This window comes from Limanda limanda, chromosome 3 (genome assembly GCF_963576545.1).
Source record: "Limanda limanda chromosome 3, fLimLim1.1, whole genome shotgun sequence".
Classification (NCBI taxonomy): Eukaryota; Metazoa; Chordata; class Actinopteri; order Pleuronectiformes; family Pleuronectidae; genus Limanda; species Limanda limanda.
In genome coordinates, this window is record NC_083638.1 from 22,479,066 (window position 1) to 22,505,068 (window position 26,003).

Below are 26,003 nucleotides of genomic sequence, written 5' to 3' on the forward strand. Positions count from 1 at the left end.
GTATATTTTTAATAGATGTTTTTTTTGTATTCATTTTTAAATAATAAAGACTCTGCATTTAAGAATAATAACTGCTGTTAGCAGGATGACAAAAGAAATGAAAAGAACCCATTACATTTGGGAGCAGATCTGGATAATGGGCAGATCCATGATTATTTTCAAATGGGTTTGCCTTGGCAGAGGTTTGTGTCTCTGAATGTTCTTCTAAACTACTGAACAGATTTGCACAGAACTTGGTGGAAGGACAGGACATGGGAAAAGAAAGAGTCTGGATAAAGAGACAACTGCAGGATTTCCTTATTAGTGTATTTATGTTTTTTCCCCCAAATTCTTTAAGAAAAATCTGGCAAATTTAGGGGATTATTATCTGAGTGTATATGCAATTTGAATGTGGATTCATAAGGGGACTGGTGGGCCTTGGCAGAGGAATGAACTTCTAGTTGATCCCGTTTCTTATGTGACAACCTTTACATTTCACCTACTCGGACCTAAAGATCCTTTCAATTAACGACACTAATATAATCATTCTCGAATATGTAACCCAAACCCCACCACATCATTGCTGTGGTTAGTTTGTTTCAGTCACTTGGTCAGAGAAAATAAAATCACACACTCTAAAGTTTAAATGCAGAGTACAACAGTTTGTATCATGGATCTAATGACTTGAACAAACTCTTCCCTTCTCTGTTCATTCATGATCACATCTGTCCTGCACTGCAGCTCCTCTGCTCTTCCTGAGAAATACCGTCTGCCTCTCCACCCTGTGGCTGAAGCTGGTACTGCATATGTATTTTGCTGATTTAAAAGTCATAAATGTAATGAATAATACACCAGCAGCCCTGTTTCTTTATGTAAAGGTGTTATGGTTGTCTATTCAGACTCAATATAAAAATTTGAAAAATATGTTGTTTTTCTGTATTAATGTATAATTAATTTATTATTTTTTTGTTTTTCATTATGAAAAAAATCTGCTCTTTTTGTCTGAATTAGCAAGATGATTTTCTGTTTTATTAGAAACTAAATCTGTTTTTCCGAAAAAGAACACAAAGCTTCAAAATCCTGCAAGTAGCTCTCATCTATAACTTATAGACACAACTATTTCCCAATTTTCAGGAAACTAAAATAAGACTGAATTGAACTGCACTGGTTGGACATGTTTGCTTCAATGAGCTACATAAGAGTTTCTTTTGGGATTTTGCGTAGTTTATCTCGTTATTTCAGACAGAGCCTTATTTTCTCTCACGTGAATTCACTACACTATACATTACGCTTCTGTAGCATTGATTATAGCATATATAAACATTTGAGTGAGTATAACTTATATGACACATTTGTCTCAGAAATTAAACATGATCATTAACTGATAACACTCATGGTCTGTATGGTTTTACTGAAAGTGACCTTCAGCCTTTATTACATCTCAGAAAAACTCAATTCATCCCAATTCATTCTCACCATTTTCACTTCCTTTGAATCTATTCATGTTTTGTTCCATTTTTTTGTGACATATTAAAACATATAGAAGTGTTGCATAGTTGTGTTAATGTGATGTTTCAGTCTTACTTTTGATGAATTAGCAAAAATGGCTGAAAGTCTGTTTTTGCTTTGCTGTTATTGGTTATGAAGAGAAGATATATGATTGAAAATTACAAATTTGTTTTATTTGAATATGAATGTACTGAACTTCTACCTGAAAGGGGACATTTACCTCATTAAACAGAATTGTGCAGTTTAGGTTTTTACACTTTAAGAATTCTTGCACCCAAATCACTTTCAGTATATACTATATTAAGTATATAACATTGGATGTGTTTATTATTAAGATACAACTTGAAGGTGATTATTGAAAATGATAATATATATTCTACAAAATTTTGAATTATTTTTCTATGTCAAACATTTTCTTTAACCCTTGACATTGTTTATATACATGATAAATACATTTCATATTTGAACATTTTCTTCAAATATTTTCAGGACTTATTTGAACAAATACAAGACGTTTTTAGGATGAGAATGTATTAACATTGTGTATTTACTAAATCAAATTTAAACATATTAAATCATAAAACACCAACAATCACTCAAACATCTGCGTATCAAAGAGCACGCCATGGAAAGGAATCAAGAGTTATCCAAGTTTATTATTTTTTAAAACTAATATAAATCCCACAGAATATGATCCTGGTGCCTTTAAGTCAATGAATGCATGGATACCTGCTTTAAGTACTGCATTTCAACACTCCATTCAAAATATTGTTGTTTTTTTCTTCTTTTTTCATATTCATCAGAGTGGAAATACATGGCCTCAGCGCACTGTCATATTCACTACTATTCTCCTACCTTTTTCTCTCTTGTGCAAGTCTATGCGAGTGAGTTAGTCAACAGTATTAGTGTTTTTCTTTGCTCAGCAGCCGGAGCGGACGCTGCTGCTCGACCACAGAGAGACAAAAGGGCAGGTGGATAAAAATGGTTTTGAAGTGCGAAGAACAAACAGTAAATATTAATCCCACATTGAGCTGTGTATTTCCCTCTGAACACACACACTGGAAACCAAAGTCCACACCACTGCCAGTATCAAGTCGACAAAAATGACCCCAGGTTGCAGGCTCATGCGAAATGTCTTTACACTCACACACACAGCCCTGAGATCTTCTTACCGAGATCGAGTAAACTGTAACAGGCCTGTCTGCAGGGGGGTGGGGGGTGGCAGAACCCCCCTTCCCCCCCGACTAAATGAAGAAAAAGATTCACAGCAGATTCCCCCAAAAAAAACGCTCGGTTTTAGAAAGAACAGTCAAGAGAGGGATGTGACATTCTTTTTCTGGTTCTCTAAAATACATGAGATGGTGGTGCTAACGGTGTTCTCGTCAAATGAAGGTGCTGGAGGAGGGGATAGGGGGAGGGGTTGGGGGGTGTCATCGTAGCAAAGCATGTGCATATTCTGGGAGTGAGGTGAACATCGGAGTTTATTTCCACTCTAGAAATACTGGGTGTGCACTAATACAGCAGCTGATCTGTTAACATATTTCCCTAGTTAGGAATGTCTTGATTTACTTAAAAAACATCTTTCACTAACAATCCACATCTTCTAAACATAAACTAATCAATACAATGATCGGTAAAATGAATCCTGCAATGTTTTTTTTTTTTTTTTCCAAACTGGAGGCTGACATTCTATTCTAGTAAAGCAAGGCATTAAGTTTACAGAAATGCGTCTTTACTAGAGCAGCTATCCTCACCTGCAAATTGTTAGGCCGTGTTAAGCCCACGTTATATGTGCAAAGAAATGCATTGCAAGGAAACATGCAGAGAAACAAAAACAAAAAATGACACTTGAGGAAACAATCAAAAGCTACATAAAAGCTTTATAAATACAATAAAATCTTAAACCCTTAATGGAGAATTCTAGCTGTTGTAGTAATATGTGATAGCTGGCACTCTAGGCTCGATGCGTTTATGTCAGATGTTTATTCTTTTATTTTCTCAAAGTGGAGCTGCACAGGTAATTCATGCCATCTTTGGTTGACTGCAGTACTGAAGAGATAATTCATATGATCTCAAAATAAACTTTGAACAAAAGGGGTTGTTAGAAAAACAGCATCAACTCTCGGCAGACAGCTGCGCTTCGATGTCCACTCTGCAGATGGGGCACTTCTTATTGGTGAGGAGCCACTGGTCCACACACAGCTGATGGAAGAGGTGCATACATGGTAGACGTCTGCAGGAGAAGTAGACACAAAGGCCAAGAGAGATGAGGAGTGGTACAAACAGAAACACACATCTTTTTATAAACCTACGTATATATGGTGGGCCTCACTTCTACGTTAAGCAGGACATCGTGAGATCCAGCTCATCAGCTGATCTACCTGCTGCTCTCTTCCTGCTCTTTGTCCCTCCACCAAGCACCTTATATTTTCACTTCCTTTACCATTGCAAAATATGGATTTTTGTACATTTTCAGCTATTTCTAGGGTGAAATTCATGGATCTTAATTAGGGTTGCAAAGGGGCGGAAAGTTTCCGGTAAATTTCTGGAAACTTTCCATGGGGAAGTTAAGCTTGGGAATTTGGAAAAAATACGCAAATTAAACGCTGAGCAATAAAAACATCATTCAAAACTCTATTTTAAAGATGTATGGAATGCAGCACAGACTGTACGTTGAGTTTCAACCCTCCACTGTGCATTCTTCCATCACATGCACAGATAACTCCCAGCATCCTGCACACTACAGCAGGGCTGATTGAGGCCTGCTGTAGTGTTCAGGACTAGGTAAGTTTCGATGATATTACTGGGGAAAATATATAAGCATGTTGATTGAGGATTGTTCATCTGTTCATCTAGCCAATTTCCATTCATTTATCCATCAATTGTAGAATATTTTTACAGACGATTCCAATTGTTTGGCTAACTATTAATATCTCGGGCATTGCATTAGTGTTTTTCTTTACAAATTTTTTTCTCATCTTATTCTACAGAACAATGACACGTGCACTATCTCATGTGTGGAGACATTTCACCCCATCCAATGTAGAAGGAAAGGCTGTGTACATTTGCAAATACTGTGCAAAGACCTATGTTAAGATTGACACGACGATGCAGAGGCATATAGTCAAGTGCCCAAAGTTTCCTCAGGGCTCAAATCAGCCTATGACAAAACAAAATGTTTATATTTGTGTCTGTATATGACAAGGTAAATACAGATAGTATAAATTACCCACGACATTTCCAGTTTATTCCCATTAATTCCTGTATATTCCTGTTAATTCCCGTATATTCCTGTTAATTCCCATGGAAAGTTTCCCACTTTGAATATTCCCGGAATTTTGCAACCCTTATCTTGATACAAAAATATGAAATTGATATTTGTGATATGTGTGCAATTGAATGAAATAAAGAGAAACTGGTGCAAGTGAGGGCCATACTAGTATAGTTGTTTTATCGTAGTAATGTACTTAGACCATGTGGGTAGTTTAAATATCCAGGTGAAAGACTATATCTTTATTACTTTCACCAAATCCCAGAAGACCAATTCCAACAATGACATCATCTCTCTGAAATGCACACACACAGGTTCACGCACACACAATCCTCCTGCAGTAAAAACACTGTAGTCACACGACTTTAAATGTTACTGAACAAAGACACTATTTGCATATTTTAAGAAACACCTATTGCAAACTATTGATTGACTGATGTAGGAACCTGAGGCTAAAAAAGCCCAAACACAAAGTGTTTAACTCCAACAGGTTTGGTCTTTTTATGGGAAGTGGACGCAGTCAAATTTGAGTTATCGCTGACCTCATCCTTTAAAAAAATACTAGAGCTGTCAAACGATTAAAATATTTAATCGCAATTAATCGCATTTTGTCATAGTTAACTCGCGATTAATCGCAATTAATCGCAAATTTGTATCTATTCTGAATGTTCCTTCATTTATTATTTTTCCATAATTTTACTTTCGTTTTAATGCTCTTATCAACATGGAAAAGTGGATTGGCTTGCTTTATGCAAATGTTTTATATTATTGAAAAACAACATTGCCAAACAGGGCGGTACAAAATAAAATTATAAAGTTATTTTCTTTTTTTCAAGTTTGCTGTGAACATAGCAGTCAGTCCTCTTATTTCAGAAACAATGAACCATAACAGTTAGGTTACCAATAAAAGGTAAGCCTACTACTTCTTTGCTTTAAGCTAGCTACTCAAACAGACAAGCAACAAATAACAAACAAACAAAATACACAGGCAGGTGTCGGCCTACTTTAAAATAAATGAAACACAGAACTTTGTAGGGCTATTTGAGTCCTCCCCTTATTTGTGGAAAATGTATGAAATAAGAAGTACCCTATTTTTAAATAAATAAAAACATATAGCTGCAGCCTAATAGTGTAACGGACTGGGTTTATGTTTATGTTTGGTTTTGACGTATGCTCAGTAAAACACTGTTGAAGGAGCGCTCTGATGTCTGACGGTCAGTGAAGGGGTCTGGGTGGGACATGTGACTGTTTGGACCAATAGGATGGGGGGATCGGGGATCAATGAGGAAGTGAAGTGTTGATGTCTGCGAGTGACGGAGTAACAGCGAGAGGTGCACATGTTCGTGTAGAGGAAAATACCAGTTACTAAACCACGAAGAAGTTCCGTGTCCTGTGGGACGCTACAATAGCTTTAAAATATATATTTTAGGTGGCGAAATATTAAAACAAAAAGCGAGAGCAGGTCAGACTGGAGGCGAACACAGATGCTCTGCTTTAACGCCGTTAATAACGCGTTAAACTGACAGCCCTAAAAAATACACAAGAGCGAGTAGGGAGATGCTGATGTTTGAAACTGAATTAAGTGTGAAAAACATCAGACTAAATAAGAAATGTGTCAAATATAATATACAACCAGAACCAGAATTTTATACATGTACAGGCTCAACATCTTTTAAATCTTTGTGGTTCAAGGATAGTAAAATGTTTATCAAAAACCTTGATTTGAAAAAGAGTTCTGTACAAACTGAAATGTGACACTCATCTTCACCCTTTGTACCAACAGAGGGCAGACAACGCTCTCCCAAAACCTGAGTGTGTGCCAAAGCACAATTCCTTGAGGTGGGTAATTTTGAGGTACTCTGGGGTTTCCTGCTGATTAATATACCTCTGGGTTTTTTCAAAATATATCTCTAGAGATGATGGCAAAACAGAACAGCTACATCTGCCACCCCACATGTCTGTGTTTAAAGGCTCACACACACACACACACACACACACACACACACACACACACACACACACACACACACACACACACACACACACACACACACACACACACACACACACACACACACACACACACACACACGTGCAATTTAACACCCTTAAAATTGTGAGCAACAAACACCCAGGAGGGAAACCATTTACCTGACGTCCTCCCCCTCCTCTAATATTGACAGACAGATGGTGCACTTTTCTTCAGTGTCTTCATCTGCCAACTCGTCTTCGTCTTGCTTGCCAAGCAGCTTCCTCTGTTTGTGAGAAACGTTTGGACACGCGACTTTTGATCAGTACAGACTCATTACATGTGGTTAATAATCATATTTAATCAATATTGAACTGCTCAACTAAACACTGCGGTAACATTACAAATACATGTTTTACAGGTGTATGAAAATAGAAATCTTGCTCGTGAAGAGGTAACTGTACTTAGGAATAACATTTCAACAAAAACATTACATTCTTTGGGGACAGAGAGAATGGTCATTTTGTCCTTAAAACTGTTTCTATACTACACAAATAAAGTTGTTCAAATCAAAAGGTATTAGCCGAATTCCCTGACCCACAAGATTAACACTAACATCTACTGTACATGTGAGCAGAGACATGATTCCAAATTGATTTGTTCATTATTTCTCACCGATTCTGGGGATGCGTGCATATTTTTCCCAATAGATGCCCAAGCTTCAGGGGTTAACTGTTGGTCAATGTCTCTCTCCAACACCTTCTGTATTGGGTGGCAGGGTGTTAGATTGCTTATTTAGATACATTTGGAAAACTCTAAGGAAACTTTTCCCCAACATTGTCGTCACAGCTGCAATCTCTGGTAAAAGACACTACGGTATTTTCTCAATGTTGGCAAAACATCATATGTTTGAAAAGAGCACAAAAGACCACTACGCACTCTGTCCCAGAACAAACTGCAACAGGCATGCACATCTACATACAGCTTCTGCAAAATACATTGAACAGTGTACACAGCACAAAGCTGAACACACATGCTCACAGGTCCTCACCTTTTTGTACTTGTGTGGGTAAGTGCACCTCTCTATGGTTCCCTGAGAGGCTCCTCGGTTCACAGTCCCCAGTCGCTCCTCTAAATGCAGCAGGTCCTGGCGGAAATAAATGAAGAACAAAGCCATGAGACAAAAATCAATAATCCTGACAAACTTGCCGGTGACTAAACTAGTTTGCCAGTTAGTTATATTATTAAAAACAGCAGTGATCACATTAACTCGAGTGTGTCTGTCCTGAACTCTGGCAGCTTGTTGCATTCAAGTGTCAATTCACTGGAAAAACAATCTTACAGCAAACTTTAAACATGTTTGTATTTCCAGCTCAGAACAGGAAACTTATATCAAATTATAGTTACTTAGCAGAAACTACTGTACAAAGCATAGTTCAGTTGTCACATACACATATATTGGTATATATTGTTAATTTGAGATTCATTCTCTTGCTGCAAGGAATGTTGACGCTTGGTCCAGATCTTGTGGTATCAGAGTCAGTGCCGGGAAGGGGAAATGGTATCTCAACATATCTGCTTGTTTTCCTGAGCTATATGACACGTTCAACTGGAGGCTGAAAAGCTAGTATGTGAATTTAACTTTTTTCTTCTCCTTTCCTTATGAACACTGTTCTTCCATTTCCAGTGTGGGTTCTAAATATAACTAAACTAAAATTTGGATGGTGACAGTAAGTAATAATGACTTACTTATTTGTGTTATGTGTTCCCAAAGCACAAACAGCCACATCAGTGGTATTTCAAACAATCAAAAACAGTCCTCACCTCATAAGTTCTTCCGAAGCCAGATGAGATGTACCGAATGTGCGGATAAGTCACATCAGATATGCCAGTGTGCTGCGAGGGAGAAAACAAAACATGCACAACACGTTACTTTTAACCCTGAGAAAACACTGTTTCATAAAAGGACTACCTTCTGAGACACAAGAAGACTACTGTACATTCTTACTACACAGTTCTTATTTATTTTAATAGGGTATAAATACAGGGTTAAATCAGTGGCTGAGTACTTGGACCGGACTTTTAGCGATGCCGTATATCTGTATTTAAAGTTGTGTAAATAGCAGAGCCAGGAAGGATATTTCTTATGGAGAGAGGGATGTGTACATTTTCCTAGGGTGGGAACATTTGGTTAAACTACATCCTGTAAAATAAACAGCTGAAAAAAGGGAACTTCTTTGCAAGATGAATGTAGATATTGTTTGTATTAGAGGAACAAATAAGAGGAGCTTCTAAAAGTGTTCACATGGCACGTATGTAATGAAGGTCACAGACAAAACTATAATTAAAACTCATCTGCTGAGTTCATCAAAATTCACTTGTTTTCTTGGGTTCCACTTTGCTACCACCGGATTCTAAGCATGCATGTTGTGATTAACTGGATACACTCAAAACATCTGGGAAGCTTTAAGCTGCAGCCTGACTTCACACGCACTTGCTTTGATGCTTCAAAGAAGAAGCGACTATAGAGGACAACTGATGTTCTGTTGTTTGAGGGTGACCATGGAAGGAAACAAAAATGTCACAAAACTGTTGACTGTATTTGCGCAGGATCTGACTCGAGGCTTTTGGAGTTGTTGAGTGTGCATTTGAAATGCTTGATGAGCCCCTATTAATTGCTAATACATTATTCATCTGGTTCACCAAACCATCCTTGAAATAACTGATGTTATAAATAAGAAGCCAGCACCATTAATCTCAGCTAGACTTCATAAAAAAGTGATTCTCTCATTTATGCTAATGTATGCATGTGTGCTGCTCACCATGAAGGGAATGGGGAAGTGGTGCAGTCTGGGGGGAGGGTGGTAGTGGGGCAAGTGGGAGTGCAGGTGCCCTGAAGGGTATGGTGCCATAGTAACTCCAGCCTCAATGCCAAGCTCCCTGTTGACAAACACAAACAGCCATTAGTCAACACTACCAAGGAATCATAGCTCCGCGTTCAACATCTGTAATATTTGTATGCCTGATGCTGACCATGCTGTTCTCTGCTCGGGCTGGCGAGGATGGGAAGACATCGTTTGTGGCACATGGATGTGGTGTCCATGGCCGTAGTTGGGGTGCATTCTGTGGGGGTGTGGAGGTGGCCGTTCATGTGCTCGTCTGCAAGGAAAGGAACATTTCAGTTGGACACTGAGGTGCATCACAGCTGGAGCTTCTTCTAGAGAAATATCAATCCTCAGAATACTCACGTGGGGTGCTGCATCATCCTGCGCCTCTGGACCTCCATCCTCTGCAGCATCTCGTGATGATGGAGCCTCTGCACAGATGTCCCCAGCGCCGGCATATGGTGCGGCAGGGTCTGGTGGTCTGTAGGCAGGTGCTGGGCCAGTGGGGCACTTGAACCAGAGAGGTGGTGGCCAGACAGAGGTGGGGGAGGGGCAGGGGGCACAGCGTGGCCTGGAGGGTGGGTCGGTAGTGGCGGATGAAAGGTGACCGTGTGGGGGATGACATAATCGCCTTGTGGAGCCGGCTGAGGTGTAAGCTGGGGGTTCCCATGGGAGTGAGGGCAGGCGGAGGAGGGCTGATGATGCAGTGAGCGTGCTAGAGAACCATCTGGGTGAGAGGAGAGGAAAACAATTATGTTTTTAAACACAAAACAATAAGGCTGCTGATATTCTTCATTTTTGTTGTTGAACAAATCTCAGTGAAGGCTCAAATTCAACAACATTCAAGGCAATGGATTTCATTCATTCTTACTAAAGGCGTATAAATAATGGGTTATGAAAACATGCTTACATAATAAGAAGGCAATGATAATTTTTTTATGGCATTGAAAACAAACTACCGTGCCCATGCTCGAATAATGAAGAAACATATTTCACATGAATCCCTGTTTCAGTCTTGGGCTTGAGAATTTATTTTTCTACAATTTTAGTTATATCAGACTTTGGCCACACAGTAAATAGATGTTTGATGATTTAAGTGTTGTATGTTTGCTGTCAATAAACATTAAAATGTCAGCTGACCTTAAAGTTGCAGTGTGTAGAATTTAGTGACATAAAGTGGCGGAGTTGAATGTTGCAGCTGAACACCCCTCACCTCATCCTCCCCTTCCCAACATGAAAGAGAACCTGTGGTAGCCTTCAGTTTTCATAAACACTCAAAAGGTGTTTAGTTTTTCAAGTTTGCGCTACTACAAGAAACATGGCAGCCTTCATAGAGAGGCTCATCCAACTGATAAATGTTCAGTTTCATTGTAGTTTGGAGAAACAAGCTAGAGAGGGGTGAGCACAAGCACCAGCAGCCACAAACTGTTTTGTTCCATACCCACATGAAAACCTTGTCACTCGGCTTCACTCTCCATACTGAGCCATTCTGAGTAAAATGAGCATTTAACTATTTCTGCCTGCTACAGTGCCCACAGCACTTGGGACATTAAGCATCAGCCTGTGTTAATTACTATTAGCATTAGGATGTAGGAGTGTAGCAGTCAGCAGACAATTTTCACTAGTACCGCTAGTTTTTTTGAACAATTCTGAGAAACCAGTGGTGGATGTGTGGTTTCCTGAACTGCATAAGGGCGATGTACTCACATGAGGGGTGGATGTAATGTCTGCAGGGCTGGGGCTGTGTTTGTGGCTGGGGCTGAGCCACCATGGGGGAGCTGAACGAGTCCACCACGGCTGGCTGGCTGGGCCCAGGGGTGGCCTGAGAAACGTAAGTGGGAGGCCGCGAGGTGGAGCCTGGGCAGCACGGGTCAAAGGCCGAGGTGCTGCCATGGAAACTTGCCCCGTTATTTGCACCACCACGCACACTGCTGTTGCTCAGATCCACTGGCAGAGTTTGCTGTGGGAGAAGAGAAAGGTTTTAGAAAGAAGAGGGACAACGTTCCCCTGTGGAATGCGAAATGATTCTACAAGTTTCCTTCAGGGGACATTTTCCCAGGCTTAAAATGTACAATGAAAACTACTTTTCACTGTTGCTCTTTCAAGTGTTGCGTAAATAACTCAACACCAATACTGAATACTAAGTCTGTTCTCACTAACTGTGTTTATTAAACTAATTTGACTGAATACACAAATGAGAGATTGTGCTAAGTAGAGTTCAGCCTCCTGCCAAGGATGGATGGCGGACTACTAACGGTATAATTCAAAAACTCCTGCACAACTGCAGCAACTACGCATGTTGGTGCTAAAGGCAGCATAGGTATACCTGGTCGTGGAAGTGGCCTGTGTTGCTGCTGCTACTACCGCTGTTACCACTGCCGACTCCAGCGCAGGGAGCCGGCAGAGCAGTGGGCCTCTCCACAGGGCAGCTGGCCTCTTGGAAGGGCAGGGTCCCTGGGGGCTGGGGTGCTGGGTGATGGACATGGTGGAGGAAGTGGTGAGCATTGCTGTGACTGTGGCTGTGCTGCGAGCCGCTGGTCTGCTGAGATGACGACGCCTGCAAGCAGCTTGAATGGGAGTGGCTCAGGGACAGGTGACCAGGGGAGGGGCCTCCACATGGGGAGTGCTGCTGACAGCATGATGGGAGTCTGGGCATGGCCGTGCCTGTGTTCTCTCCTCCTGGGGCTGACAAACCTGGTCTGCTGTCATCTATAAGAGTCAGGAATATGATTAGGAAAACGTTTGGGTAAGACAGTAGATAAATAAGAGGAATACAGGTCACCTATGGCGACACATGCCTGCAGAAAAAACATTTACAAACATCTTAAATTATATCAGCAGCTGAAAAGATGTAACATTAGAACCAAGCTGCCTTTGAGTTTAACAGCTGAAATAAAGTAGTAAACAGCAGCTGGTTTCAACATGCCTTGTCCCGTCTTACCCTCTGTGGCTGTACGAGAAGAGCCACTTGGCCTCTGGGTGTGCATACTTTCAGGTATTGACCCTGGGCAGCTAGTAGAAGGGCCTGGGGCATCATTGAGCTCTGAGGTAGAGGCATGATGGGAAGATGATGATGAAGACGACCTGACTGTTTGAGGGTGAATGCCGCCGGAGGTTGTTGGCACAACTGACAGATCTGGGGAGAGAGGAAAAAAAACACAGGAGATTCTGTCAAAACCTAGTTTGTGGCTGGACCACATGTGAATCAGAGAACTTAACTTAAACTTTAATATGCTAATTAACCTTCCTGACATCACTGCAGTGTATTTACATAACGTATAATATAGACCAGCCTTTCATCTGTTTGCACATCAACTCAGACGGATTTTCCACAGAGTTTGCAGAAGGGATCTGCAGGTGTAATATCTATTTAATGACTGGTTCAAGTAATTTGTACATTTGTGTTCACCCATGAAAGCAGCTTTTTGTGGCATACAGGTGGAGCAGCAGTTTGTTACTCAATGAAGACTGTACACTCTGCCTCTTACTGAGCACAGGAGATGCAGGGACTGGTCTGCCTCTCACTCACAGGGCAGCAACAAGCCTCTTTTCCACTGGTTAAAAACACTATTAACACCTGATAACATCTGGCTTTTGTCTGCAGTGGGAATGGAGACAATCCTCTTCCACTCTGCAGTTGATACATGATCATTTTGTATCAGCCCCGGCTCCAATCAGCGGAGATGGAAATATGACACATGGGTAAATGCGCCTGTTTCTTCTTCTTCTCTATTTTAGCAGACTAGATGCAAGTTTCAGGACTTTGGTGCATAAATAGCCTTGAACATGATGAAGTGATTTTTTTCTTCGTATTACACAGGTTGCAACACTGGCAAGAGAGCAAGTTGAGAGAGCTTCTCAGTTTCCGGCAGGTTTGTAATGTAATCACACTCATCTACTGGCAATAGGCGAAGGCGTCAATCGTCTTTTTCAGCAGGTTTTCAGAAAAACCTTTGTATACCCACCGATTTTGGTGTAAAAGGGGTATATGTAAGACAGGAACTGTTCAAAATAACTATTCATGTCATACACAAACATGATACATTCATCGATTCAGGGATGTTAGCGCAGGACCGGCAAATAATATAAAAAAGGAGTCCGTAGGGAAAGAAGGATTAGTAACACGTGTTTGTGAGAGATACAGGAATCCTTTCAACAGTCTGTATGTTAAATATATGGAAATATAAGAGCACACAAACAACAGTCAAATCTCAAATTACTGATACAAATGAGAATTAATGAATGATCAAAAAAATCTGCAAACATTTCACAATAAAGTCAAAACAGTCACTAAAATTACCAGGTTCTGGGTTCTGAGTGTGTGTTTAGTTTAAAACATTATCCTCATATCAATGACATTTTATGATTTTATGCAATGTTAAGTTTCAAATTAATTCACAATAACACTTGAGGACATCATAAGAAAACAAGAGGTACCATATAATTCTCACATTTCTAAAATCCATCCTGACACTATTATCCTCATTTAGGCTGCAGCATGTGTGCCTGCAAAAACTGAGCAGCCAAGTAGAAGAGCAGAGCTTATTAGCATTCTACTGTGTGAGCTCTCTCTGGTTTTCATATTCCCAAATTAATTACCCCCTCGTTCTTCTGACAAATGCAAATATTCTAATACTCAATGCTCCACAGTTTTTCTGTCCATCATGGGTGTGGGCTGATAAAGAAACTGACATTAGACTTCAGTCACATAAACACCTAAGGTCACAAAGCAGCCTGCTTTTACAGAAATGAACGCACTTGTTTACTGTTGTAAGAACTGCAATGGATATGGTACTGCTTCAGGTTAATGGGGTTAATAAGCAAAAATACTTTTTTTTAATTTTATTAATTGATTTGATTAACTTTTAGATATCAAGAATAATATTCCTTTAATTAACAAACATAATTTCCACATCTGTACAACTATTTTGATTGCTCGGACTCTGACAACTTTCTAATGAGAAATTGAATAAAACTGTACTCTCATGTCCACCTTAAAACAGAGATTTTGGTTTGGGACTTATTTAATAAAACATTTTATTTACAGTTAAATCAGAGATTTGTCCACCTTCAAAACACTACTCAAACCCACCTTTTCAAAACTGCTCTTAATGTTTGATTATGATGATTTGATTATGTGTATTTTATTTTATATTTGCTTTGCATATCTTTGAGATCCTGTAAAATGTCATTTAGCAGTGTTAAAGGTGCTATAGAAATAAAATGTAAAAATTATTATTTGCAGATGCAGGTGCAACTTCTGTTCAATAAAATCTAAGGTGAAACATGATTCTAGTCACTAAGTTGTAAGTTATATCTCCCTCTCTCGAACACTAATGTCTTCAGTTTCATTGTTTAAATACACGGACCATAATTTAGGTCTTCAAGATACTAATTAGACTCATTTTACAGATGAATAGTTACTGTGATTTCATGAGCAGTTTGCTTTAAGAAAGCATCACAGAGCAATGGCACAGACTTTTGTGCAGCTGGGAGGAGGCAGATTACTAGAAAAGTCGAACCTGAAGTAAAGACATGGTGACAATATAGTTGGATGGAGGACTTTATCGGTTCATTCTTACCATCTTCATCAACAGTGAGATCCACCACCTCCCCAGCATTCTGGCGCAGTGGTTGGATAACAGTGGAGAGTCTGTGACGTCCTCGTGGCTCCTGGAGGCGATTCTGAGAGCAACTATTAGCCCAAATCCTGCCAAGACCTCCCACTGAGCGTGACCTGTAGATACATAGACATGAGAAAAATAATCAATTACACCAAACTGGCAGGAAAATCTTAACAGCTCAACTGTGCAGCATTTGCTTTGCCAGAGCCAGACTCTTGTTTCCAGGACAGCGGCTGCTTAGAAAAGTCAGCTGGTGCAAAATTATGTGTGGAAGAAAACATGGACAGTTCTAATAAAAGCATTGAGATCTTCTTTTAGAAAATGTATGTATTATGGTTTTTACTGCGGTCTCGAAAGTCGTTTTCAGACATAAAATCTGCAAAATGTCTGGACAATAGGGTCTGGACTTTCTCTAGAAAGTTCCTTCACATATGAAGAAAGCAGCAGGAGATTGTCCAAGTCAGATGCATTCACAACAGAAAAATATCCGGAACATGGTGGTGGCTGGGTAATGCAGGCAGGAGGCAGGACATGACATACAAATTATGCTTTATTTTGAAGTTGACATCTTTGGTGATGTCTTCTACGTGTATCTCACCTCTTTTCTCCTGAGATTTATATATTCTTGATATTGTTTTACGTGGCCACTAAACATTTTTCAGACATCATCCTGCTTAATTCTCACATGGGCTCGATCGGACATTCTCTAGACGTTTTACTTGGGGGCTGGTTGCAAAAACTCTACATGCAGCACCCACGGTGTGTAAAAAGGTGATTGATCCTTATATGATTACTAAGACAAATTGTGTTCATTATATTTAAGTAAATTAGTGGTAATAAAACAGCACTTTAAGGGCATACAGACATATCCGAAGCTGCTAAGACTTGTGTGTTCTATGACAACTATTTAGGATAAAGATTTTCTAATACATGTTAATGAATGTGTTTTGTTTTCTCCTGTGTCACAAATGATCATGTAACAAAACAGTGTTTATAGTCTGTGTATTAAATGCTGTCAGCTGTATCCATGACCACCCCAACACTTCCTTAGAAACCTTACTATTCATTCAACATGTTTTCCTTTTCCTCCCCACTTCTAAGTCAAATTCTCTGCACCGCTCTCGCTGTGGCTTCTGCCCTTCCTTTTTTTTCCTCCCTCCTTTTAATTTAGTCTCTCAAAGGCTTCTGTCGCTGTAGCCCGTTGTTCTCTGAGACTGGAGTGAGAGGCAAGGGAATAGTAGTGTTTCCCCACAGTGCCGTAAAGCCAGGTGATCAGAGGGAGGAGGGATGAGCCTTGGGGACAGCTGATAAGAGACTGAATGGGAGTGCCGTAAACCTGGACACCATGGAGATGGGCTCAGGGAATTCACTGCCTCTCCCTGGATGATTTTTACAAATACAAAGGAGCAAAGGGAAAAGGCTTTATATGTGAGTGCCATCAGCAAGGCTTTATTAACCAGAGAGCTGTTTCTGTCGAAGTATATTAAAAACAGGCTCACTGATTCTTATAGATGAAATCATGGATACATACAAAATTACAAATGATTCAATTAATCCTTTTTGTGATGATGAGTTGTTTTTTTCTCTCTTTGGCTGCATGGATTTCCCAGAGAACAAATTCAGACAGATAACGTGGATTAGAAGAACAAAAACTTGCTTCATATCAATGTACTGTTTATGTGATATAATGTATTTGTCTTTGTGCTAGCCTTGTGACAGATTAACAAGCTGCGCCTACATATAAATACTGTGATAGGCTGCACACAACTGTGAGGAATACATGGAACAATTATTCTGACAATACTTCTGTTTGGCTATTCTACCTTTATGATATGAGCTCTTAACTAGAAAATAACTCTTGATTAGTGTGTAGTTAAAAGTGTTTCATTCACTCAAAAAAATAACAAATATGTACAAATCAAGATAATACTTAAAAGGTATGATCCTATGAGAGTGTCCTATGAGACACACTGCACAACTATGAAAATGGAATTAAGGAAGTTGCATCTGTGAATTCACAAATGGGAAATCTACAAAGGCAGACACACACACACAAACACAAACACAAACACACACACACACGCTTGTGACTGTACACGAAACACACTTGGATGAGGGTGGTATGAAGAGGGGGGTGTGCTGTGGTTGTTGTGGGGTCTAATTGGCCAGGCTCCACAGCTCTGGGTTGATCCCAGGGAGCCGGCCTACTCACAAGGGAGGAGTGTCTAATTAGGTAGACCTGGGATTATTTTGTAAATATCTGTTTACCACCATGACCCCCTGAGTGTGGGGGGGGGGCAACCAAGAGGAAAACAGTACATTATAAACATGAAAGCTATGGGAATGGGTGGTTTGGCAAAGATCAGGTTGTGCCAAACCGATGTGATGTGAGCCACGTACCCCGGGGGGTCTGAGCAGTGCACTGCGATACTGTGGAGTAAACTGCTGGGACCGATGCTACTGACAACCAAGGCTGGGAGTTTGGGAGTTAAAGAGGAGGAGATCAAGCAGGTGAAGAATGTAAGTGGTAAACAAAACACGTACGAAAGCTGACTGAGGTGGACTTTAAAATTAATGATACCATGATGTCACTTTCTAACTCTCAGCACTGAATATCTGTCACTGAGCACTGGTCTGACACAAGAGGGGTCCCCACGACATTAGGCAGGTAGTTTTAATGTAGTGGCTGATCGGCGCAAACGTTTTGAGGTTTCAGAAATTAAAATGTGGCAGCAAAATATATTTGGGCAAAATATATTTTAAACGGGAAGTTGCAACATTTGTTTAATCTCATACTTGAATGGAAAAGGTTTTTATTTTAAGTTGACAGAGTACACTTGTGAATCAGTCATGCAACCAGAATTACGTTAATACCTGATTGTTTTCAGCCAAACACAGGTACAACATTACCATGTTATAGATGATCACTGAAGTGACAGCTGATGGCAAAGCGTTAAAGGAAAGTCTAGCAACATACAGAGCGTGTTGTGATCCCACGACTGTTTGAGTCCTGAGCTGAGCTGCAGAATCAGGGCAGAGAGTGATCATGGCCTTTTTAAATTGATCCATATCAGCTACACAATCCTTGTTTATTGTAACTGACTGCGCTCTGGGTAAAACAGCTGCCAAACACGCCCCACAGTGTTCTGTTAAAGCACTGGAATGTTCTCCTAATGCACTGCTTTACAAGTGAGCAAAGTGTGGAGTGGCATGAACAAATAAATAACACCCTGCAGTTCAAATTAAAGATAGAATGGCTCTGAGCAACATGAGAGGAGCAGGTTTGAAATGAAGGCTTTACTCAGATTTCAGTAACTTTTTGCAGCATGTCCCTAAACTGCTGCTGTTTGAGTTCCAACATTTTGTAGGAATGAAGCTGGGAATGAAGAGAGGCTTTTTAAAATCCTTTCCAAGCCTTTGAGCCATAACTTCACCAGACTGCCACGCTCGTATTCACAGATATTATGATAAATACTCAATCAAAACAACAGAGGAAACATTCAAGGTAAAGCATTATTTGTTTAGGGATTTTTGCTGAATCAAAGAAGGCCAATATGTGCAATGTAAAGCTAGCTTATACAACAGAATACAAATACCCCACTGAACATGGTATTTGCAAATAGTCAAAGCGTAATGGATGGGATCAGAGGCAGCATACCAACCAACTACCAAGTAAATGAAAAATACTTTGGAAAAAACCATGATAAAAACAGCATATGTGTTTTGTGTGTGTGCAAATGTATAGTGCCTTTGTTGACATAAACTACACACAGTCACACATTCACCAATTGGAGCACCGACAGTGTAAATAAAGATTTCATTGCTCATTCTGTTGGCCTTTGATTCTCCGCCCTCCCGCTCCACTGCTGCCCATCCCCCCAGTTAGTGAGGCTCATCTCTACATTCTCTAGCGAGCCAGGACTTCTTTGGAAGTCAGGAAAACAGGCAGATTAGACAGGAGGCTATGGCATTCCTTAGTGGAATCGTTTCCAGGGAACTATTTTCTAATATTACTGATACATTAAAATAAAGTGCACGAAGAGGGAAAGGTACTGGAAAGGCAGAGGCTTGTAAATTTAACTGTTTATCACCTACAACAGGAATTGGGGAGGGTTCTAAGACAGGAAGTCATATCATGAAAATGAGGAAATAAGAATTTCACTGGGTAGAGGAAAATGGAGTTACCGGTTACTGAAGTACTGGTGATGGGAAATGTCTTTTGTAAATGTATTGCTCTCGGACTGTATTTATATGTACATCATGCCCTGATATTTAGCAGTTCCCCTGAAAGCGTTATGTTCCAATTCATAGATCATCCAATGAGAAAACCTTAATCTACTCCCTCATATAAACAGTTACAGAAGAATGATATGACGCATTGAATACATGATATGGTTTGACTGTTCCAGTGTGGAATAGGTGATATTGAATAACATTGTTCACATTTAATGACATGAGGTTGTAATGTCTGAGTTTATCAATATTATATAATATATCAATATTGCAACATGGGGCAATTTTCAACATTTTCATGAATCTTTCACCAATTAATGCACAGGTTTTTTTGCTTTTATATGTCTACAATAAGAACTGGACAATGCTGTGTAGGATTGTTGGCCCTGGTGGAGAATAGTGATCTACTGAGTCCCATTCCAGTTACCTAATGTATTTCATTTCCTGGGACACTTCTTTGATGTCAAACAGCAGATCAAATCAAATATTAGCAACATATGGTTTTAATATGTGAGTTGCCTGCGAAACAATGACCCTTTCACATGCTCAAAGTGACTGGCCATGTCCACTCAAGCCATCCATCTGGGAGAAAACTAATTATGAACATTCAGTCCGACAGTCGGAATGTTTTGGGGTAATGTCGACTGAATTGGCTTATGATGTTGTGTGAGTGAAACATCGTGATGAGGGGGGTGTCACAGGTTTGCCAAGCTCTAACACTAATAATCGTCAGCAAACATAATTCGCATTAGCAGTGCAAAGCTGTCACCAGGGTAAAATAACAAACATGGTCGTGATGTTCCGTCAAATAAGCTGTAAATGATTATCTCGATGAAGGGCCTAGATTAAACTTGTCTGTTGTGTGCTCTCTGCTGCTCTCAGTTCTTGTCAAAGACTGTTTGTGACTAAAGAACAACCACTATGTAACATAACTGTACAACCTCAAGCAGTGTTTTTTCAGTAAGACATCTCAGCATTTTCATCATGTCACTGACAGCATTATTATACACAAGACTGAACTTCATTCATATTATATAATCAATTAAGCCAACAAACTATATATTTGTAACCATAATTTAAGGACTTGTAAGAAAAAGCTCAAAGCTGGGCTAAGTATCATCATGACTATCAACAATCAGCAAAGGACGAGGGCATCGTCCATCTGCCCGACCCTGATGTGTGATGATCTCAGAAAGAGTTAAATAACAGGAGCGTTGCACACATTGCTTCAGAGGGATGTAGTTTAACTATCCATACAGCTCTACTATGCCAGTACTGTCTGGGCAAAATCAGCAGGGCTACGGAATTCATGAGTAAATCCATGGGAGCACTATAACACACCCCATCCTGTGCTTTTTCATCTAAAGAACTATACCAAAGTCCTTAAAGGCAAGTCCTGCCACTTGGCATCCATCTTGAGAACGCCCTAGATGGTTTCCTAACAAAAGCAGCAACCTAACTAAATGAATGGGTAGAGAGTCACAACTGCAATGTCACTAGCACAAAAACTGTATACAATCCCCCATTCAAATAAGATTTTTTAAAATCCTTTCAAAATTTGGCTACATAAAAATGTTTTTCCTCCTCAGGTTATACTTCTCCATGCAACAACATGATGTAAATATACTGTTAATATAAAGTATCTACATATAAAGGTCCCTGTCTAGGGTAAATAAAACAATATGTACAATTTAGATGATTACACACAAGAAAAAACATCACATTGATTATCTGATATATAATTTCTAGCAATTAGAAAACTGCATTGACTCAATTTCCTACTGGTGTCATTAAGGCTGCACCTGCTTGCACACGGCATCACAGCCAATGGCCACACTCTAGCTAATGTTTTCATTAGATTCAGGCATCCCATAATATAAAACATTATCCAGCTGGCCAATAATATAGAGTAATGATTGAAGTGGCAGAACATTATCTATCATCATTGCCTACCCTGGAAATAAAAGGTCTAAGAACAAAAAGCATGAACAATCTCCCACTCTCTAATAAATTACTTTTCAGAAAAAACACTGCGCATCACAAACAACTGTCAACACTGACCGCGGATAGTCTTCATAGAGTGAATATCATTTGTACGGTGCATATAAACCTTGTGTTCTCTCTTGCACCATTATCCACTTCTCCATTGTTTGTTCCAAACACTCATCGGATTGCCTGAATATTGCTGCACACGCTGCTTCCGTTAGTTGCTTGCTCATGGGTGCAATCAAAAATGTGACAGGCTCACAAGGACGCCCAACCCATATCACCAACTCTAACTTCTGCATTTCTCAAACAGTACGCAGGTCGGTCCTGTGCGCTGCTCAGTTGTAGGTACAGTGCTGTGTGAGTGTTACTCTGAGATATCTGCACCAAAAGTTACTGTTTAATCTCAAGTTACTGTTTCATAAAAGGTCAAAGACACAAGACAACCCCGACATATAAAAAGCATTTCCTATGCAGAAGAGGGAAAGGGGGTTCTATTTGTTTGAGGAGTCCTGAGGAGAAGCTTTTCCTCAGCCCCAGGCTTCTACAGACCTGACTACTCGTGAGTGAAAAATGTTCCGACAAGCAATGACACATTTCAGATGCTTTTCTATCTGGCTTAAATTTGATTTATAGCCCTGCAAATTAACACCTCTGTCATCAATCTTCTATTCAGTTTTAGTTTTACTGGAACCCAAAGTTTATAAAAGCTATGGATGCCACAGTGTGGAAACTTTCCCAACGATAATAAACTCATAACAACCAATTGTTACCAATTACACCTGACAGTTTACAAGAAACGACATTCGTCAGCTCAATATCCGTCGAGTGATTACTTCTGATCTTTAACTTTAGATTTTGCTGCGGGCAATGCCGGGCATCTTCACTCTCGTGCTCTTGAATGTGTTTGTATATTGGAAGTGTTACAACCAAGTGCTGCCACCTTTCTCACACAAAGTTTCGCCCCCTCAATGTTATCAGGTTCCATTTTGGCGTCAGATGCGTTTGATTTTCGCTTTGACACCCAATGCTCGGCCTCGTCCGTCACTCCTCTGCTCATCACATAGTGAGACTCAGCTACTCTGCTCTTCTCTGCATTGAACTGACACGTTCAGTAATTGCAGTGAACAACTAAGACTTAATTAACATTTTACAAAGTTAGGGTTTTTTTGTTGATAAACACGGGGTCTACCGCTGACATGCAAAAAATGAAACAAGACTTTTATGTTATTAAAAAAAAAATCAGAATAAAGATCAGGATTTTAGCTGGGCAGCGTACACACGCGGCTGTTAAGAGAACATTAAAAACTTGAGCAAACGAACGTGAAGTGAAAAATGAACTGAAGGTTATTTTTTTCCTTTCACACCAAAGAGAATAAAAATCAAATATTTGTATCCACTGTATCTGAGCTACAGCACAACAATATTTGTTTAATGTGAAGCACACAGCGCACATCCATTTTTCCTGAGGGTTGGTCTTACCATCAAACACATAATGCAAAGTGTGGCTGAAAGAGCTGAGGTGCTTACCTGAAACCATCCCCGACAGTGACTATCTCCACCTCGCTGTCTGTTGACGTGACGTTGATCTCCTCATTTGCAGGGACAGCGGGGGCTGGAGCTGGAGTCGCCTCAATCACCACCACATCCTCATCTAAAGCACCTAAATACATGGGTGGAAGTTAGTTTATAGCTCTGTTGTACACATCATGATCTCACAAGTATACAAATCAAAGAACTAAACATGCCTGAAATGAGTTTATGGCTGTTTGTCATTTCGTTTTAATGCCTTGCTCTGTCTGGAATTTGCACATTAAAATTGGGTGTATACTATAGTTTGATACGAAAAAGAAACACATAAACATGCCTTTCTGTGTTTTGAATGCAATAACATTATAAGGCCATCGAGATGTACTTCTACTCTGTAGCATTACCAAAACAAACTGTGTCCTTCATCTATGCCAAAGTCATTCTGCAGCAACAACAACCCCAAACATACAACTTGAGTCATCAAAAACTATCTTCACACCCAGCCCCCCCGCAGAGCCCTGATCATGACATCATGGGAAACATGAAGAGACAGTTACAGAGAAAGTCTTCCTCCACAGAAGAACTGGGACAAGTGCTTCAATCAGCTACCTGCAATATTAATTGAAAAACTCTGCACAAGCGTTTTAAAGACTAGGTGCTGATTTTCGAAAGAATCCTTACTTTTCGTGCCTGAACCATCTGCACAGTAATCTATCCGTGTTAAACTGACCAACAATGAATATGCCTGTTTATACTTCACCTCCTGCATGTGTGTCGCGTCCACCCCATAAACAAGGGACCTAGTCCATCACACGAGTTAGTCATAGCAAACTAATTTGAGCCGAATGCATCATTCTCCTCAGCCTTCTCAGTGGAGACTGTGCCAGAGCCATGGGAGCGCAATGAGGATAACTACTCCCTGACTATATCTGAACACACAACTTAATCTACCGGATTATTTTAGGGTGAGGCCCAGGCATTTATCTATCATTAGTTCCCACCAGTGATGAATATGCAGCATATAGTCACAGACAATGAACATTTGTTACTTGTGCGACAGTCTTGAGCATGTTTCTAATTATTGTAACATTTTCTTAGTGTTAGTGAGTGTTGCTGACTCATGCATCTGATATATGACTCAACTTTACAAATGCTCTCCCTCATTCTCATGCCTAACATGTAAATACCATGCCAAACGTATGTGGCAAATGTGAAATATACCATTGTCAACCTGCAATCAAGACATGTATATTAACCTATAAGATCTAACACCTTTTTCATATATTTGTTAATTGCTAACACTATGATGACAGTGAGCAAAACCTGACCACATTCAATCATTTTTTGGTTTCACTTCATCTAGAATTCAGCTCATTTAGTCTGGTCTGTGAAAGCTTGTATGACTTGCAGCATTTATTTATTTGTGTTGTAGGTTTCTTGTTTAGTTTTGTGAGTTAAGTTTTATGCTTCAGTAGTGCAGATTTTGTTTTTGTGCACATCGCTACATGTCTCAAGCGAGTAAAGTCCACAAATCCCCACAGGGATTCTATTCCAATGTCTCCTGAGAACTGCTGCTTAGCACCCTCTGCAAGTCGCGCTGCCTGGCACTCGTGTGGTCTTCATGTGGTTACGCAAACAACAACACCTTTCAAGTTGGTAGAGAAGTGTAACAAATATGTGTAGAGTTTGGCTAGGTAAACAACCTCTGCTACTATTTCCTAACGCAATTTAATAACATAAGACAGGACCAATATAAACGCCCTCTCAAATCCCACATGGGTAGCAACTTGATCAGCTGATAGTAAGAGGATTCAATATCCTCTGTAGAGTGTAGGTTAGAGGTAGGACTAACCTGTTTCCTGACTACATCACACACCCACTCTAACTCTGGAGTGGGTGTGTGATGAAGGCAGGTTTCATCACTTGCTTTCCCCTGCTGTAAACACATGGCTTGTTTTCCCTGTGAGACCGGCTGTTTCTATGCAAAGGCTAACACTCAACAGCGACTGAGTTTTCTCCCACTTGCCTCCCACCATAGAGGCATAACAACTAATTTTCCATTCTCCCTCAGGGCCACAGCAAAAGAAATATTGCTGAGGCTAAACGGCTACACAAGGAACACAACGAGACACAGTAAAGGTGGGGCTTTTTCACAGGATACATTGAGTACATTTTGGATAAGGCAGTAGAAGGTGCCCTTCATGTGCATAGTGTGCCGAGCTACTTCGCTGAGAGCAGAAAGTGATGGTTTCGATTTAGGAGCGACATAAAACTGTTGCTTTAAGTACAGAGGGCAGCACTTTCCATTGCATCATGCAAGGTGAGGGGTCCTGAGAGGCACAGGGGAGTAGATGTTCCTTTATCAGTGGTGCAGAAGCAACACCGACCATATTCTCATGCAAGCTGCTACATTTAGCAGGTTTATGAAAAGAGCCAAAGCTATAATAAAGGTGTATCACTATCCCAGAGTTATTTGTAACTAAACCTACACATTGGGAAGATAAGAGCCATTCGTGAGAATATTTTCTAACCTTGCAAGTACTTTGCAAATACTATGCAAGGTGGCTCCTCTTCTATATGTGTGGGAATCTCATGATTTGATTCATAATCAGATTCTTACTGTCATGATGATTCTTGATTCAATAAAAAGAAAGTTGCATTTTGATTCTGAAGCTGACAGGCATTCTGTTCCTTGTGTCCAAACCCCACCCAAGCCTTATGCAAATAATATATGCTGCACTGAGTCTGTGTTACCCTGTCCCTGACACGCATGGTTATTGCATGTTTTCCCTGATGACAGACATGTGCAGTTTAAAAGAAACCTCAGCCTAGCCAGCTTGACTAACGCAATAGCGGAAATAAGAAAATGAGCATAGCTCTACCCAACACAGTTATGGAGAGATTGGGTCTGACATACTCTGAGCTATATATACACGTATGTGCCATGACCAAGCTAGCTTGCTTCTGAGTTTTCTAAATGTTATTCGGATCACACCACAATGACACTGTACTTCCCT

At 40.1% G+C, this 26,003-nt stretch overlaps 1 protein-coding gene across 2 annotated transcripts in view; it reads right to left on the reverse strand.

Annotated features, from left to right (window-relative positions):
• Positions 1-2,124: 2,124 nt before the first annotated feature.
• The window catches only part of rnf111 (ring finger protein 111), a 28,159-nt gene continuing 4,280 nt past the window's right edge, over positions 2,125-26,003 (reverse strand). The window contains exons 3-15 of one of the 2 annotated variants that reach the window (XM_061068304.1): positions 22,987-23,119; positions 15,196-15,350; positions 12,555-12,749; positions 11,940-12,322; positions 11,321-11,573; positions 9,977-10,340; positions 9,762-9,887; positions 9,551-9,668; positions 8,553-8,624; positions 7,780-7,875; positions 7,404-7,490; positions 6,911-7,014; positions 2,125-3,721 (exon numbers count right to left, since the gene is read on the reverse strand). In XM_061068304.1, coding sequence (XP_060924287.1) covers positions 3,604-3,721; positions 6,911-7,014; positions 7,404-7,490; positions 7,780-7,875; positions 8,553-8,624; positions 9,551-9,668; positions 9,762-9,887; positions 9,977-10,340; positions 11,321-11,573; positions 11,940-12,322; positions 12,555-12,749; positions 15,196-15,350; positions 22,987-23,119 — 2,204 coding nt within the window. In that variant the 3' untranslated portion in view covers positions 2,125-3,603. The remainder of the gene's footprint in view (positions 3,722-6,910; positions 7,015-7,403; positions 7,491-7,779; positions 7,876-8,552; positions 8,625-9,550; positions 9,669-9,761; positions 9,888-9,976; positions 10,341-11,320; positions 11,574-11,939; positions 12,323-12,554; positions 12,750-15,195; positions 15,351-22,986; positions 23,120-26,003) is intronic. The other variant, XM_061068305.1, reaches the window with a different exon arrangement.